General features: G+C 39.5%; 1 protein-coding gene across 1 annotated transcript; it reads right to left on the bottom strand.

Annotated features, from left to right (window-relative positions):
- Positions 1–6721: 6721 nt before the first annotated feature.
- Positions 6722–18817, bottom strand: ASHR2 (ASH1-related protein 2). The gene is made up of 2 exons (XM_008777858.4): positions 17480–18817; positions 6722–7106 (listed from the first exon to the last, which is right to left on the bottom strand). Exon 1 carries the CDS (start codon positions 18738–18740, stop codon positions 17502–17504), a length of 1239 nt encoding a protein of 412 aa, XP_008776080.2. The 5' UTR covers positions 18741–18817; the 3' UTR covers positions 6722–7106; positions 17480–17501.
- Positions 18818–19569: the final 752 nt, after the last annotated feature.

The raw sequence follows: 19569 nt of genomic DNA, 5'->3' as shown, positions 1-19569 counted from the left end.
CATATTGCAACTGATCTAGTCTTTAAAGATCTTGTTGACCAAGCATTGGTATGTGGCCTTGACGTTCTTTGGTCCAAACGGAATGCCTTGTAGCAGTATTGCCCTTTATCGAGTGATGAAGGAGGTTTTTTTCTTCATCCTTGGGTGCCATCTAAATTTGTTTGTAGCTCAAGAATGCGTCCATGATGCTTAGCATCCAGTGCCCCGACATTGCATCCACAAGCTGGTGGACCCTTGGCAGCAGGAAGTTATCCTTGGGATAGGCTTTATTAAGGTCGGTGAAGTCAATGCACACCAGCCACTTCCCATTAGCCTTCTTCACAAGGATGATGTTTGCTATCCAGTCAGGGTAGGAGACTTCTTAGATGAAGCTAGCTACAAGGAGCTTGTCCATCCCCTTATCAATAACATATTGTCTCTCGAGGGCAAAGCTCCTCTTCTTCTACTGAGCTAGCCTATGTGTCAGGTCCACGCTCAACCTGTGAACAATCACATCAAAGCCTATACTTGTCATATTGAAGATGTCAGCATTGGTCTGGAGAAAATCCACCAGCTGAGCTTTGGTAGCCTCATTGAGGTTGGCTCTGATCTGCACTATCCTACTTGGGTTCGCTTCGCTGAGGGAAACTTCGAGGAGTTCCTCCGTTGGTTTCCTCCGCTTCTACTTCTGCTCACCCTGAGTATTGAATCCTTCAATGTGTAGCACTTTCATAGGATTCTTCTCTTGTAAAGTCACAAAATAGCACTGACGAGTCAAGGCTTGGTCGCCTCTGATTTCTTGTACACCATGTCCAATCGAGAACCTTATGAGTAAATGATAGGTGGCACTACAACGTGAAGGGTCTTCAACCCGAGTCAGCCTAGAATATGTTTTACATTATAATTAGTGACAGTTAAGGAAACTACAATAACATCATCATGCGAAGTATGCATAACCTGCATGTCAGCATCCGAGAAGAAAACACTTAACCCGTCCTCTACCTCTTCAAATATGAGCCTCCTGCTTGGGCAGAGCATGCGTAGCTCCTTCATGTGGATGACCTCATTCTACCTGCTGCTGGACCTTCTAAGATAGTGTTGATGCCTATCGTAGGTTGGTTGTCGATTTGCTGCTCAAAAGCAGGCAGCTCCGGCCTAGTGTTTTTCGGATCTTGCAGGTGGTTGATGAAATGACTAAGGTACCCTTGTTGGATGAGGGTCTTGATCTCATTCTTGAGCTACTAGTAGTCTTTGGTGTCATGACCGAAGTTCTGATGGAATTTATAAAATTTTCCTTTGTCATTCTTGGCAGCTTCCTTCATTTTCGACCCATTTCATGTAGCCTTGATTCTCGATCTCTATTAAGATCTACTTTTGAAGAGTAGTAAGAGGCCTATACCTCTCGAACTATCCAGTTGGACTCTTCGATTGGTGGAAACTTTGGTTACCCATCCTTGGCTTCTTTCTAGGCTCATACTTGTCCTTCCAAGCCCGTTTAGTCTTTTTTTGCCGATCTTGTTCTCGGCTAACGCTCGCCGAGCAGTCATGGCTTGTTCTACATTTATATGCTTCTCAACTCAGCCGAGAAACTCTAAATATCTTTTCGAGAATCTCTTCTCAAGCGAGAAGAGGAACCGAGAGGTTTGTAGTCCGCATTTCAATGAGGACACCATGATCGAGTGATCATGGTCGCACACTTTTAAGGGTGCCGCATTAAAGCGATTCCACACTGATCTCCAGAACTACAGTAGACTTGAAAGATGCGGCCCTATCTATCTTTATGGAGCATCTCACTCTATCATCACATCAAAGAGAAGCAGGCCTAGGCTTGTGAACCAGAGGAACCATCCAGGAGCTACAAGGAAAGTGATTAGTTAAAAATGATTGAAACCATGTAGTGAAAAAAAAAAGAGATTCAATTTGGTTAGAAAGAATACGAGTACCTTTGCCCTTGATGGGGACTTGAATCTTCCTTGTAGATGTTGGAAACTTACTGTTGGTCAGCTATAAACCAAAAGGAGTATCAGGTGCTGGATCAAGAGGGAGGAGGTAGAAATCTCAAACCAAATGTTGGTTATTTGAGCATCCCACCAACCTATAAACTCTTTGATCATGCCAGGTTGAAGGTCAAGAGGAACAAAATGATAGTCCAAGCAAAGTATTCATATAAGAAGTCCATCAATACAATCCGATGTAACTCAAAGATAGGTAGCTGATTAGCAAGCGAGGTATTCAGAGTATAAAGGGGAAGACACGAGATGCCTTGGCCAAATTAGTGAGCAAATAAATTGAGATAGTAATTCTTAATACACCATTTATTATTGACTGATCTATCAACAATGGAGCCAACATGGAGAACTCTAGGAACTAAAAAGTCTCTCCATAAAAAAGCCCACAACTTTGGTCCCTACTAGAGACATATCAACCTTTAGGAATACGAGTCAGACAAGCTTCAGAGAATGGAAGAAAGCAAACTGGAGGCTATGCCTCTACGAGGAGGGTCGTCATTGAAGAACCATAAGTACTTTGAGAAGGAATGGACCTTCTAAGTAAACATATTTATGGTTGATAGGAACAAGGTTAGTCTCATCATTCACAGATGAACAAATCATCGGGAAGTAAGCATATAGCCAGATCTGGAGCATCCAAAGAGGACCTCCACATCCTCGATGCCCAAAAGTGATTTCTCTAAACTCTGGTTGAGATAGTCTAGAATAAGACAAGCATGAGCTATGAGATAGTCTTTAGCAAGGACCGTGACCAATCTAAGGTGTGCCTTGACCATTTAAACTGGCTAGAAGCAAAGTAGGTATCTACAGACCCAACTCGAAAGAAGGTAATGAACTCTTGATGTGATATCGGCCCACAGATGGTGATAAGTCTGCATATAGAAATTATAACAGATAGTCTTGCTTAGAGATAGGTCAAATCATCATTTGGGATGTCTAGAAGGATGGGGCTGATCATGCTATGGTTGAGATGAAAAGTATTGGTCAAGAAGACTACAAATACATATTAGCAAAGAGCAAAGATCAACTAGCCACAAGAAGAGAATGAGAAAAGGCCATGATATCATAAAGACTATTTTTGTCCAAACAAATGACTTCTCCGAGATAAACAGTCGAGCCACTAGTTCTAGAGATTACATCGAAGGGGCTATGGTCAGTGATAGTTGGGGGTTCTTCCACATTAAGGTCTTAAACCTCTACCTTTCTTAAAGGAAAGTATCTTTGGGGTGGGCAAAGGCTGAAGTGCTTTTGAATTAGTATCTGAGGAAATATTGACTGTAGAACCCTAGAACGCTCTAGCTCTTTCTATTCCTCATGGGCGAGAATATGGAGGGAAGTAGGATCTTACCTCATCTTGGTACAGAAGATGAAAGAGATTGAAGAAGGCAAAGGGAGCAAGAACTACAAAGGGCAATGGTGAAAGATAAGCCCCTAGGTTCAAAGGATGATGGTGAAAGATAAACCCCTAGGCTCCTTAAAAAGACTTTTCCATCATACATCGTCGTGTCCTAAAAGGATTCTAATTGATTGCGGTCTTACAAGATGCGATCTAATCAGAGGGAAGAGTCATCTCATCAAGTCACATAGACAATCCTCAGAAGGAAGGAATACATATTGACTAGAGTCATAATCGTAGAATATCCCTAGAAGTGCAGGAATTCCGAAAGGCACAAGGGTTTCAAACTTCTGAGCGTCTTACTTATTGCAGTGGATATTGTAATCCCATCACCCTCCTAATCGACGGCTGACAAGATATGGGAGGCATTATTTCTACCACATCCTAATGTCTGGGGATCACAATACATGTGGTGGCTATAAGGGCTCATTCTTGGATGGAAAAATATCATGAAAAAGTTGGTCAACTTTTCTATTGACCAACTTACCAATATCGTCATCCTTCACTAGGTGGACAAGCTATTTTTTCACGTGTAGTATTTATCCATAAAATGGAAGAAAAGTCTTACCCACCTAGGGTAAGTTATTGTCCCACCAGCAGGTAAAATGACCTTTCTATTTTATTCCTAAAATACCGCTAACCCTATAATAATAATGAAATAAAATAATTTATCATATTATTATATTATATAAAATAAGAGACATTATATATTATATAATAATATATTATATTATTATATATAATAATAGATCTTGGCCATCTACCCGTGAAAGTAGTAATGCAAAAGAACATGGGTAATAGATTCCAGAGCTATTTTCCGATGCATAAAAGAATATGAGTAAATTATTTTTTAATCTAAGTATTGCTAGAAAATACTTGTCGAAAAAATTACAGATTTTTGTATAAGTTTTTTACTCTCCAAAAAATAGGCCGTAAAGTAGGATCACATGGGGCTCCCAAGCCATGAGCCAAGACCAAAAGCTTGTGTAGTCACCTGGATGGCTAGTAAAAGAAATATTTGATGGACCAAAGTGAAGAATTACTATATGGAAGTAGCAAACTGATCAGTTCAAAGGTACTTCCAAATGCAAAAGACCATGCTATATGCCAATTAAAGGAAGACGACCGAAGCAAGCTATCTGGGAGAAGCCAAATGGAGGCTAACAACAATACAGGGCCGATCAGGTACAATTATCAATCTACTAGGGTATGGTTTGGCTGTTTTGATGAACATAAGCAGTGAAAGGATAGCCAGCATTAGTTATCAAAACCACTAGAGGTGGAGGCCAAATATGAATTGTTAGTGAGAGTGGGCATTTATACATGGATTGTTTTCTAGTATAAGTAAATGAACTGTACTTTGAGAGGAGATCTTGGACGCATCAGTCAATCATATTTTATCTTTAATTATATTTGCATTAGCTTTACATAATCTTACTCTTAAATTACCACTAGGACTCTGCCTTAGGAGTAGCGGTAACGAAGATTTCTTCTATCATAGCTCCAAATACACCTATTACTATTCTATCCATAAACCATTGAATCGGTGGTATGATGGTAGCAAAAAGTTTTGAAGGTCGAGGCACTAGGATCCACGCTATTCGAATCATATTCCTTTCAATTATCCTCTTTCTAGCTATTTGAACAGCGGTGGGCACACTTGTCCATCTATCTACCCTTTGCTGTCAGACTTCTCAAGCAAACTTTCTGGAATGTCCATCCCTAAACGGGAAGAAAAGCTTTGCGCTAATGGATATAGGCATTGCATAAAATTTTAGATGTCAATATGTGTTTTGTACTTTCAGTCTATTTATTATGTTATATGCATATTCAATTATATATTCTTAAATTGTCTATTTGATGACAAATAAGGATATCAAAGTCCTAAATTAAATAAATCCAATAATTAAAATAATAATTGAAAACAATATAGATTGAAAACAAAAAAAATAAAAACAAAAAATAAAGGAGATAGTGACTACCATGCTGTACTGTTTGCCGGCATGGGTACTAAATCGATAGTGTACTATACTAGACCGATACATTATCCAGTACAGTTCGGCAAACATTGGTTCCTTGAATTGTGCACCTGAACTGTTGCAACTGCAGATGGTAAGGACTGAAGGATCATATACTTTAATAGTCTTAGCATGTTCTTGTGACAAGATATTCAACTCCAAGATCACTGTAATAGCTTGGTAAGATTATCTAAACCCTTTGAACATGTTTTAAGCATAGATTCATGAACAAAGATCTAAAATTTCACTGCTACATCTTTGATGTATCACCATGTCCATCAGTGATAGCTTCAAAATGGAAAACCCTGTTGTTCTTCCGTGTCAGGGATGGGATCACAAGCTTTCGAATGAAGAAACTTCATGCCCATCTAGAGTAGCAACAGCCTAGAAATACATGGGTCAATCCTTTTCTCTGCCTCGCGAAAAAGAGAAGGAATGGGAGCATTCGAACTTCTCTTTTTGAGGTTTTCAGCAGTGAGTATTTTGTTATGAAAACCAAGCCAAACGAAAATCTTAACTTTCTCCAGGATGGTGAGCTTCCAGAGCACCTCAAACGAATTTGATCGGCATCCATCATCTACCGGGAACTTGCAAGCACTATTCACAGTGGAATTGTACTTTGGACCTACACAGCACATTGTCATCCGACTGAGTTAGGCTTACACTGTGGAGTGGTGCAGAAAGTCTGGTGACCTTAGTGATGTTGCTTTGCCGAAAGGTCGAGAGAAAGTATCAGTTACCGCGATCTAGTAAGTTAGCCACCGAGTCAACAGGGTGGAGAGAGTTATCAAAGAGGCTGGGGATGGACTGGATTCGAGGTTCCTGATTCAGCAGTCATTCCAAAAAGAGGTGGAAGGCTTCACACAAATCTCTACATATAGAATTTGGAAGTCCGAGTCCCGCAAACAAGGTTGGATCTACAGCTTTGCATGCAATAGTTGGGTAATAATCATAAGCGGACCTGGGACAAACAGTGTAACTAATTATTTTATTCTGAAATCGCGATTGTAAAAGATGACATGGCTTCGTGTCTTCCATGTAGATGAGAAATTATACTATACACCAGGTGCACCACATCAGCGGGGCACTACACCAATCAGAGTTCTAGTTCATGTGGATCCTATTCATCATGCATTGGGGCCTCCCAACCTGATCTCGGATTGTTTCTGTGGTGCACTGTTGACGGTGAATTGTGGCCAGCCAGGACGGTCTGAGAATTCCTAAAGATGAAATAAACGCTAAAGACCCCAAACCAGATGGTATTATGGCCATCACCTGAATACTTCTCATCAGAGAAGAACAAGAAACATCACACACAATGAGGTAAAACAGCTGTAGTGGTTTTTGACTCTGTATTATATGACTGCAGTATAACTATGATGTCGGATCTAGAGCCAGTACATCAAAACACAATGCTCATACTTTTGATGATGCACTCAAGAGAACCCAAAACGTTGTGAGAAACTTCCAAACGAGGTGCCATGGCGACCTCATCCCAAGCCTTCAATACAACAATATTTGCAAACCTGAAGAAGCTTTGCATCTCAGTCTTCCAGAATCCCAAATGCTTGCTGTCACAGGACTGGAATTTGTAACTCTGCCCTGGGTCCCTCCAAACCCTACTAACAGTGCTGCTACTCGAATCTCAAATGGAAGATCTAAAAGATCAGCTATTCTACCTCCTGCAGCATTTATGAGCTTGCCCTGAGCTCAAAGAACAAACATTCAAGAAAATGTCAGCACATAAAAAAGAGTAGCACAAATTCTGTGGCTAAAATTAGCATATTGAGTACTGAGGTAAGTGAGAGCTTCAATATCAGTAAGTGAGAACTTCAATATCAGCAATCTTGCCTAACAGTGATTTAGTAACCAATCAACAAAAAAAGGGAGGCTAAACTGTCGATGCAACCGAAAACGAACTTCAATTTTTTTGGGAAAAAATGGTATATGATCATTAACAAACTGAAAGTGTCCAGGCTATGGAACTATTAACCATATGAGATTATGGGGAGAAAAGCCTTAAGGATTTCAAGCAAATTGCTCTAGTTCATAATTTAAAATTGTTTTTTGAATAATTATTGAGTTGGAACCATGAAAAGCCATGCATGTGGAAATTAATGAAGTGGAAATTATTATAAGATTTCAGCATTGGCTCACAAATGGGATGAAGAGAAACTATTACCGATGATACTATACTACTAAAAGAAGATATATCATCTAGCAACCAAGTTGGAGAAGTTCTACAAGGTTAAAACAAAAACCATCTGGCGTATTCCCATTCTCTTGCCTGCAAAACTAGAATTTGCTAAAAGGACCCTATTATGAGGCCAAATTGCATGACATAGATAATAAATAATAGATACTATACTAAAAGAAGAGACAAAACTGATGATACTATACTACAAAAAGAAGATAGATTATCTAGCAACCAAAGTTGGAGGCAGTTCTACAAGGTTAAAACAAAAACCAACTGGCGTATTCCCATTCTCTTGCCTGCAAAACTAGAATTTGCAAAAAGGACCCTATTATGAGGCCAAAGTGCATGACATAGATAATAGATATTTCCCATTGGTAACACAAACCCTTATTGCCACATATTCACCAACAAAACATTTAGGTTGCCTAAGCTCGATTGGTTGACACCTCTCTCCGTCTGAGTGAGAGGTCTCAGGTTCAAACCTAAATGGTGGTGACAAAGCAATATAAGCTTAAAAGAAAACATTTAGGTTGCATTTGACATGACTGTCATTTTTCTATTTTTGTTTTTAACCTAAAAACTGAAACTATATTTTCCTGCTCCCTAATTTTTAAAAACATAAACATGTTTTGTATAGTCAATTGTTTTTTTTCTTTATTTTGAATATATGCAAATGACAAGAGTAACATCACTAAGGAACATGGTATCTGTTGACCCAAAGGTTTGATTTTGATGAATACAAAATATTTTTGATTATAAGCCTACTAATCGTGTGCTTTTGGAATACTTAAGGTTGGATGTAGGAGGCAAAAACAATCCCTAAAAAACTTGATTGGTTGGAGAAGTAATTAACTCAATTTGCCCAAGTTGGAGAAAAATTTACAAGTTTTGTTAAAGTTCTGGAGTAGAGGAGTTGACGCCAAGATAAGTGGAGCCGATCATTAAATGACCACAGGCTTAGGCATTAAGCCAAATCTTTGGACGGTTTCAGAAGTTGACCCAAGCATGCTGAAGAGGATTAGCATGTTTCCATGAGTCGACCCTAGCAACAGTCTCAGGGTGAAACAAAACGCAGTGAAAAACTGGTCTTCTACAAGTCGACCCAAGCAGCACAAGAGCTAACCCCTACCGATCATGAGTCGACCTTAGAATGATCTCGAGCGAAAGACAAAATGCAGTGAAAAACAGCCATTTCTTGAGTCGACCCAAGACTTTTACGAGTCGACCGCTCTACATTTGACAGCTCAAGCGGCTAGTTTTCATGCGAGTGCAGAATGGAAAATCACCCCTCCAATGACTCTTTTCGTCATCTCTTTTCCAACAATTCCTTGAGGTATACATGCATTCAAAACAAATCGGAGGATAGAAGAAAGAAAATATTAAGTGCTATTAAGTGATATTCAAGAGAGGGCCCCAAGCATACATCCGGATACTCTTGAGAGCAGTTAATTGAGCATTCAAAGTGAGGCAACCAAGCTTTAAAGAAGGGCTTCTACTGCATTCAGCTCGTGCTTCAACGGCTTTTCACTTTGCTCATTAAGGAGCTCTGTACTTACTATTTTATTGATTGTATTTTCTATTTTTGTGTGTAACAAGTTTCAAAAGGCTTGAAACTTGGGGGAAAGATTATCTAAACTTGTAATTAGATTGTAAAGGGTAACCAAGCCTAGGGAAGGCTGCGATTGGGTTGGTTTTGGTTGATTTCAATTGATTTCTAGAGAAAATCAATTGCATTTGATTATGAGCCCGTGAAAAACAATCGAGCTCTTGAAATAAATTATAGTGAAATTCTCATAAGGGGTATCTTGGGAAGTGTATGCAGATGCTGAGTTTGACACCGAACCACTATAAAACTTGGTATTTATTGTGTTTGTAATCTTTTCATCTGCTGCATTCATTCTTTAAAGTTTATATCTGCACATACTTGTCGTAGTTCACCTCACTTACACTTTAAAGGTTGTTTTTCCATTGCACATAATTATAAAATTTTTGAAAACCTAATTCACCACCCTTTTGGGTTGCATCGCTGGGCAACAGTATGTAACATTGGTATATACGAGTGCATATTGGCGCAGAGTACCAAACTATAAGTAGAACAAGAGGTATACTGAGTGTCAATATGCCGAACCAACCCCCATACTAGCATACCAATATTGTACCAAGATGGTACAAGTACGAGGTCCAATACTAAGATTGCAAACCTGGCAAATGGAAAATACATGCTAGCCTATCTAACAATACAAAGGTATAGCCGTTTATTTTAAAAACTAGGGATGGCAATGGGCTGAGTATAGGTCAGGTGGTCCATTACCCTTACCTGCTCTATACTTGCCTCAGGGCGATGAGGGGGGAGGGGGAAGGGATGGGTTGGACATATCGAGTCAGGTAAAGTTACAAAATCTATTTGTTTACATGCAAATCATTTTTTTTTTTTACCTCAGGAAGGTGATTTGTAAAGAGTTATGCATATCCAAGATAGGTTCGAGATGGATTTTACCATTATTCATACTACCTGGATCCACTGTGGGTCGAGTAAAATGCACCCGATTCAGGTCGAGTTGAGTACCCCAATGAGACAGTAAATTTCCACCCCTATTAAAAACATAAACTTTTTTAAATGATTGCATTGGCAATGACGCTGATAATGGTGGCAATAGCGGCAATAGTAGTAAAGGTGGTAGCGATGGCAATGGCATCATGATGGTGTTAGCATTGCAGCAATATTAGTGGTGATGGTGGTGGCAGCAAAGATGCCATAGTTGCAGCAATGATGGGGGTGGCGAAGGTGGCGACGATGATTACTATGGCAAATATGACGATGACGATGGTGGCAGTAAAAATGGTGAGAACAATGGTGGTTGCGGCAGTAATATTAGAGATAAAATAGAACTTGTTTCTCTTTTCAAAAAAATTAGAAAGCCACTTATTTCAAGCTTTCACTTTTTTCTAAGCCATATTAATTTTTTTTAAGCAAACAAAAATGAAAACTCCCCTACCAAACAAATATTTTATCTCAAGTTTCATGTTTTAGTTTGAAAAGCTAACATACAAAAACTACAATGGTACCAAAAAGGGCCTTAGGATGTCACTTGCGATGAGGAAAGAGGTACCAGAGGTAGTTTAATGCTAGGGTCCAGGTCATGGTGGTCTTATAATTTTAGAGCAAAAAGGTTATGCATAAAGAAGAAAATATGAGAACCATAAAGTTTGCTTTTGTTCCTGAATAACATTCAGTGAAACATGTTAACAAAAAAAATATATTTATTCAGGCATTTGTTCCCATTTAATCAAAAAAGCTATCCCCTCCACAATTTTAACCGAGCTAACAAGGAATAAGTACCAAAAAGATGCTCTTCGGGCCTATTTGGATGTGAAATAAGTACAAGAAAGGATATCTTTGCCAAACACCAAAAAAAGGCCCAGAAATAAGGTCTTATATCATGTGGGGGTATAAGTGGGCTCGCATGGTATACTCTATCCACCATTCTGATGGTATAGACTTATACCGTGGAATAGGCTTGCCCCTATTCCCTCCAATTACCATTTTGCCTTTATCCACTCTATAAATACATAAAGCAAGTAGAAGGGAAATTTCATCTTTGTGATAAAATCAGCAACATCTCGTAATTCAATGTACAAGAAATGCACCTTATTCTGTCCACTTATTACCTACACCTATTCCTCCAACCAAACACCAAAACACCCCTATTGCATTGAATAGGCCTATCCCGCTAACTAACAGCACAAGCTTCTAAAATTTATTCCACAATCAAACGCTTCCTCCATATTTTCTAGAATCCGTATTGCTGTTTTATACAGATGACAAAAAGTAGTTGGGTAGGTCAATTTTTCCAGTTCACACACATAGACACATACATAATATATATGCATGTATGTAAATACACACACATACAAATATATAAGAGAGAGAGAGAGGACTATGATAAGGTCGATAGGATTTGAAGCTAGATTTGCGTAGGTGAAATATGAAGATGGAGCCTTCCAAAAAGAAGATCTAACAAATGAATATGATATGCCACATCTAAACTACCTACAAACCAAAAATCATTTATTTTGTAGAACCATTGCTTGGAGTGTACACACATGCAAACATAAACATCCATACATACATATATATACATATATTACATGCATATACCTATAATATGTATGCATGAAAGTACGTATGTATGTATAATATCCTGTTTCATTTCCATATTAGAAGATGTTGATTGCAGATTTGCCCAATCAATCCTCACCCAACTCGAGCACATGTGCTAGAGACTCCAAGTTGAGCTTATTATTCTTAATCAGATCCTCATGTCAGCAACTCTAGGTAAGCCTTCATAAGACATGGTCAAGGTAACAGATTGATCAATTAGTGACAACCCGACCTTCCTATGCAACATCACAGCCTTTTCCTTGGGAGAGAGTGATCTCAAGAAAACAACCCACTTCCTTGAGAACCATCTCTACAGGCTTAAGAATCACTAGGTTCCATATCTCACAGATTGCTGCAATCAAAGTCCAGTCAACATAGTTACAAAGGATTAAAAGAGGCAATGTGATGTCACTGGCACTAATATCCTGATGTGGGGATCCCCCAGAGATCCTGGAGAATTCTTAAAATCTCTCATCCACTTTGCAAAGCTGAGAAGCCATGACCTAAAATGGAGAGAGAAGCAAAGAATGAACATCGCGCATGAGCCCAAGGGTCACAAGAAAGAAAAGAGAAAACTAAGATGGCGAGAGAACCCAATTGACATATAATTTCCTAAAATCAACATGATTTTCCATTGGACGCCTTGCACCTTGCATAATCTATTAGTTTCCAGCAGTTGTAACTGGGAATAATGTCCTTTTCTCATAATGACCTTTTTGCTACAATAATGCAAGTGGCACCTCACCAAAACTGTTTCTGATCACATATGATAATGCCATCTCAAGAATTTCTGAGGGTAGACATGAACAAGGAGGAGGGGAAGGCTTATATGCATTGACGGTAAGGGAGACCATTTTTATATGAGAAAATCGCCAAAGTCAGTAAAACCAAGAGGATTTTGATCCAACAAATCAGGCACATAAACCAGACATAGACATGCTGGATTAATCACACACAAACAAATGATGCATTTGATACAAAAAAAAAAAAGAGGAATAAAAGAGTAAATAAGCACATTGAACAAGAAATAAAGAAAACATGAAATATACTTTTCTAGGGCCTTTTGACAGTCTCATAGAAGTAGCAAATGCACGTAAGCATAAGATATGAGCAAAATCCTACAAGGTAATGCATAGTGCATGGCCATCAATGAGTACACAAGTTTCCAGATGATAGACTCTACTAGACTCTTGACTGGACAATGCCCACAAAAAAGCACTAATAAGATGACAGACTCCACTAGACTCTTGATTAAACATTGCTCAGGAATAAGCATTGATAAGCCTTTTTCCTGTTTTGGTTCTTTCCGTCTTTAGGCTCTGATTGTTGAAAACTACATGCATATGCATATAGGTCTGATTGTTGAAAACTACATGCATAAGCATATAGGAGGTCATGAAGAACTTAAATTCTTCATTTAATGCTTATGTTTCAAGAATCAAACATGGCATTCCTTTTAAAACATGCTTTAATTTCAAAGTATTCATTCTCAAAGAGCTTTGACAAGTCTAGATTTCAAAGTTTTGTAAGAACTGTCCCTGTTTGGCGGTTGCTAGTCAATAACTTCAATTGGCAGACACTTGTGATCCCAAGCTAAATTCAAGCAAGCTCCCTTAACAGCTGAAATTCCACAGCCAGGGGACCAAACATGAGAGAAAACTGACTTGCACCAAAGTTATTTTTTTCAATAATACTCTTCTCCCATTATTTATGTTGAGTAATTCCATAAAAGTCCATCAGAATTGGATATTAGAAATGCCTTTGCAAATGAACACCATTTGCAAGTATTATCTTCTTTTTTGATTGGCCCTCCATTTCGCAGCATGCAGTCAAGGAGGGAAGCAGGGTGTTTAGTTGGAGACAACCCACTTTGGAGCATTCTATAGGGCTACCTAGGTGTCATAAGAGCACAACATGCTTTCCATCCTTCTATGACCACAGAGAATTTTTTTAAGCTATCAGATTTTGCTCTCAATGTGCTCTATTTTTTTGTATTTCTTCAAAATCCAAGGTTCTCTTTATTGATGCATTTTCTATGTGTCTGATTAGGCAAAAAGGATTTTGTCCATGTGCCCAATTTTGAAATTCAAAATTCTTATTTATCAGATGTATGGTGTTTATGCTTCTGACTGAAAAGACGCATGCGGTTTATTTTTTTGATTTTTAACATGTCGCTATTAAAGATGATACAGCTTCATGCATAGATTTTATGTGTCCAAATAGTTGGACACATATTAGCACATGCATCCGATTGAAAATTTTTCCTTTTCAGCCCCAAAACAAGATAACTTAAACCTTCCTTTCTAGACTGCTCTTCCATCATTATCTTCCATTTTCCTCCTTTTGTCTGAGCTCTTATATTTCATATTTTCTAAAATCTTTCTATTCTTCTTCTTAAATGTTCCACTTTCACATGTCCACGCCTAACCTAGGGACACTCATCCATGATCCAGTATATACTATTGACCCAACTTTTCTCCCTAGAACCCACTCTTTTCCTCCATTCATAAATGGAGTATTACTTTTGCAAACTTTAGACATCCTTCACCAGGTTCAAGCTTCGTTTTCTCTATCTCACCTTCTCTCTTTTCTTTTTTTTCTCTTTTTAGTTGTAATTTCAATTAACTTAGACTTGCATTCTTCTTGTGCATTTAACGCATTGTTTCAACATTCCTGAATGATTAAGGGGTTTCAAAATTTTAGGCAGGAGGGGTGAGATCATAACCTATCTCCTTAACCGAATCCAATCTAGTGCATATCATTTTTCCCTTTGTATTCATTATTTAACTTGGATAAATCATACACTATGTCATATTGTAATCTTGCCTTTTTTTATATTATCTTATCATGAAGAACCGCTAAACTAAGCATGCTATGACCTAGTCAAGTAGAACCTATAGGAACACATATTTCTTGGAGTGAAATAATCGAACAAAGAGCACTTTTCACAAGCTCAAAATGGGTGGCCATCACAAACTTGTTCCACTTAGCAATGGCAAAATAATTGGCCTAAATGAATATCACATGGCAACCCTTCATCAAGGCAAGAAGCGAGGCATGTCTAGAATTTATATACTTAAATACATACATAAATACATGCATGCATTTATACATATGCATACATACATATAGCATATGTATGTGTACATGTATGTACATATGTATATAGATATGCACATATATACACAGAAACATACAAACAACACACACATATACACATGCACATATACGCATACGCGCGCACAGATATATATACATATATACATGTAGAGTTGTGTATCCATACACACATATATATCTATACATGCATACATGTACATATCATGTCTACATACATACATTTGTATATAAATGAGGTGGGTGCGTGTGTTTGTATGAGTTAATGTATGTATTATGTGTGCACATGTATGCATATTAATTGCATATATATGATTTATACCTTAAACTATATAAAAGTTGCTTAATTTCCCAATGTTTTCATTTTCAAAAATAAAAAAGGGGATTCAAAATAAAAATCTAAATCATTAAATATGATCTATAATTTCTAAATATCTATAAACAAAAATACATATGATTCCAAGGCCCCTTAAACTATATAAAAATTGCTTATAATTCCAACGTTTAAAATAAATTGTCTCATACCGCTTATATTTTTGTACCATTAAAACAAAGAGACTTCTAATTTGCTTTGCCTAAATACCCTAAAAAATTATTTATCTCTATGGAATATCTCATGGCATATTGCAGACCCATAACTCTTTAATTTTGACCATGACAATGCTAAAGTTTGGTAAAATCTGGTTACAAACTAATGCCTAACACTATTTGTAAGAAACTAAAACTAATCCTCAAGGTGTATTGACATGGCATGTTGTCTTTCATTGATACATCATCAAGTTCTAGTCAGTTGCTTCAATGCTTTTTTATATCATATCTACATAGAATTAGGTTTGTACAGTACAAACTTACTTTCAGTTCATCAAACTCATAGTGCATTATCCAATATCTTTCAACATGTCCTTAAGCATATAAACATACAATAAATCAACTCCAGATGCTCATATGCCTTTCTCAGAAAGGAGGGCACCTCGATGCTAGCTAGTAATTGTTAACAACACTCTTCCCACCTATCTGAAGTTTCGTGAATATGAATTTTTCCACTGAAAGGCACAGAAGCTTGTCAAAAAAACAAAAGTTATGTTTTATTCTAGTTCTTATAGCATGAATAGGCCGCTAGTCCTAAATACGTCCTCGTATTCCATCTCCAACTGAAATGTCCATGAAACACAGTAGTTGATACTAAGAATATCAAAATCCCACTCTGACTTTTCTTGGTAACAATATCTTTTTTTTGGACTGATTCACCAGATAGGACCCATCATGCTTTCTCTATACACTAGTACTTAAGGCAACTTTAGGACACCACCACTGTACTCTCATGTAACTGGTTCCTTCTAAATAACCACTAAGCAAATTTGTAACACAAGTATTTGCTGAACCAACTCATCAAGCGATGGTGCATCATTAAGCCCATGCAACCACATGAGCTATATTTATGGTTTGGAGATCTCCGTGTGCTCATGTTCACAATTTAGGAGTGCCCTTTGATGGCCCTCTTTTTTAATGTATCAGCATTACATCTGCATATCAACTTCTGATAGATAACTACATTAATCCTACGGGCAATACCATAGTTATATAACTACCCAAGGTTTCAAATACCAACAGAATTGGGTGGTACAAATGGCATTGTATAGTTCCGGCAGGTTTCTAGACCGGTATAATACGTATCAGTATGGAATGCAATCCCATACCATGTGTCAGGACTAGTAATGTACTGTTCCAGCAAAAACTGGTAGGAGACACAATACCGGTATTTGAAACCTTTTAATTGCCCAATTCCATGCACAAATTTTCGTTACGAAGATAATAGAAAACAAATTTTCCAAGATTTCAAACAATGTCTCCATATATTATAGTCTATGCCCAGTTACAACAATTCATGTTAATTTAAGCCCAAGGTTAATGCCATATCAGTGGAGGACACATCTCCAAGCTGTCATATACATCCTTGAGCCCAGCATATTATATGACTGAAATATAAGCTAGAAGCATGATATAGATGCTACATAGTGATGCATTTAAGCTTTGCTCATCTATTGGAATTAGGAGGGCCTCCTACTAAAGGCAACCATGATGAACACACTATAAAAGTAGGGCAGCCATGAATGATGCATTTATGGGCATAAAAAATTACTTCAGTTTTCATCTCAAAGAATCTTTTATAAGAATATAGAGTTTGTTGACTTTTAGTTCTCTCAAAACACTTGCAAAACATTTCTTTTGTGACAGGACTGAACATTCAACTATATCACTATTTTTATTTATTATCACTATATCACTTCTCATTACCTCATCATCTTATTCATAAGGAAATCTGAATTTCCTAATGCAGTATAATCATTTAATTAATTGACAATAATTTGAAATATAGGAATAAGGTCACTAAATTGTTACAAAAAATTGGACTAGGTACATTTAAAGTAATTCCATGAAAAGTTAATGAACAGTATAAAGGAAAAAAAAAAAGTCCACTCATAGATAGTATGCATTTGGAGATTGATACTAAAATTGATTCCAAAAAGTGGAAAAGTGAGAAATAATCAAGGACTGAGGTCAAGGCACTTACATACAGAAGGAAAGAGAGAAGTTGCGTACCTGCAAAAACTGGCAATCAAGTTCATTCATCGATCATACTACCATCACCATCTTCAGCAACATCTTCATTGATGTTATCTTCCATCCTCAACTGGCCACAGACATTGCACTCCATTACATTCGACAGTGTACCATGAGGCGATGGTGGCTGAGGGGCCAATGTTCCTCCACAGTTCTCCCTATCACACAGATACCTTACAAAGAAATAGGCATGAGGAAAATCCCCATCCCCATCTCCTCCTTCATTATTCTCTTCCTCCAAAGTCTCCATCCCTTCACCTCCCTCCTCCTCCTCCTCTTCCATGCTCTCCACTTCCTCATCATCCTTCCAATTCTTCTCCACCTGACACCTATCACACTCGCACTGGAACCCATAGTCCTCTGTCAGCCTCCTCTGCCTCTCAGCGTAGCTCCAATTAACAGGGAAATAACTCAAGCACACCTCCCTCCCCTCTGGGATGTCATGGATAGCTCTCACCACAATGTCAGTGTTCCGATCCCCATCACCATCGACATAATCGAACCTGCAAGCATTCGGAAGGCAGTCATGGTTGAAGAAGGAGGCATTAGGGTAGATCCCATAAGCCCTCACCCTCCTCTCCCCGGCGTCCTCCTCCCGGAACGGCTCCATCAGGCCAAAGGCGTTACTTTTATCCTTGGCGAGGAGCGCGGCGGTGAGCTCCGGCGAGAAGCCGGAGGGGAGGGGCCGGGGAAGGAGGGAGGCGACGAAGGGGTGGAGGGCGGCGGCCTCGGGGGCGTCTGGGAGGGCGCCCTCCAGAGAGAGGAGGCGGAGAAAGTCGGACGGGGAGGAGGCGGCGAGGTTGTAGGCGGCAAGGAGGAAGAGGGCGGGGGCGTGGAGGTCGACGGGGAGGGAGGGAAGGTGGAGGAGGGCGCGGCAGAGCCAGGAGGAATGGGAAGAGGTCACGGCGAGGGAGAGACAGCGGCGGGAGCAGAAGAGAGAGAGGGAGGCACAGGAGGGGCACGGTAGGGGGCCTCCTCCGGTGGAGACGGAGGAGGAGGTCGCGACGGAGCGGAAGGAACGGAAGCAGCGGGAGCAAAAGGGGAAGACGGCGGCGGAGGGGAGGGTAGCAGGGTAGAGAAGGAGGGGGGAGTCGGAGAGGAGGACCTCGCCGGGTTTAATGGGGCGGGTGGCGACGAGTGCCCGGCCGCGTCCGGGGAGATCGGCTACCTTCAACAAGGGTTCCGGCGGCGCCACCGAAGCCATGGGAGATTCCGTTATCCGATTGACGCCGCCTCTCATGCGAGACTCAGGCGGGACTTTTGCGGGACTGTCGCTGACTGAGGTGGTCCCGTTCGTTTCCCCTGTACCTGTGAAACAAGGAAAGCAACCAATTGTATTTAGGGCAGCAAAAGGGTCGGATTAACCCATCATCCGATCCGGTCCCCATCCAACTAAATTCGATCGATATTTGAACATTCATGTATTGGATCAGATTCAAAAATTATACCAGATTTAAATCTTCGATCAGATCAATATCTTATATATTTCTTTTGGGTAGAAATATCTTATATTTTCAACCTGCCTCGCATGTATATCACTGGGTCTAATTTTGATAAACAAAAAATGGCCAAACTTAGACCCAAACTTGATCCGACCCAATCAAGAACCCAAATCATATAGACCTTATTTTTTTTTTTTGCTTAGAAAAAAGGGGAAGGAGGGGAGAAAGGGACAAGCCCACCTCCATGTAGCAGCCCCTACTGGGCTCCCACCCCACCAGGAGAATGTTCGATGCGGGCAGAAATTACCGTGTGTTGGGCACCCCGGCCAGTTTTACTCATATCATCCCCACCCATGGGCTCGGCTCGGTTACCCCTCTGGGCTCCAGCACGAATACCACGTGGAGTACGTCACACCTGGCACCACCAAAGCTACCAGTAGAGCGGTATGCCCTTCTAGACCCCGTGTCCGAGCAGGGAGCATCCGGTCTCCACAATTTAATCGACGCCCGTACATTTCGAACTCAGAACTACTTGGTTGAAAGTAAGGCCACGCTTCCACTGGGCTACCACCTCAGTGGTATATAGACCTCATCTTTCACTCCAAGGGCTTGTTTCAATCACGACGA

Source organism: Phoenix dactylifera, chromosome 12 (assembly GCF_051530095.1).
Source record: "Phoenix dactylifera cultivar Ajwa chromosome 12, Ajwa_hap1_PhDact_Kaust_v1.1, whole genome shotgun sequence".
Classification (NCBI taxonomy): domain Eukaryota; kingdom Viridiplantae; phylum Streptophyta; class Magnoliopsida; order Arecales; family Arecaceae; genus Phoenix; species Phoenix dactylifera.
The sequence above is the reverse complement of the archived record's forward strand: the minus strand, read 5'-3'. Positions and strand labels throughout refer to the sequence as shown.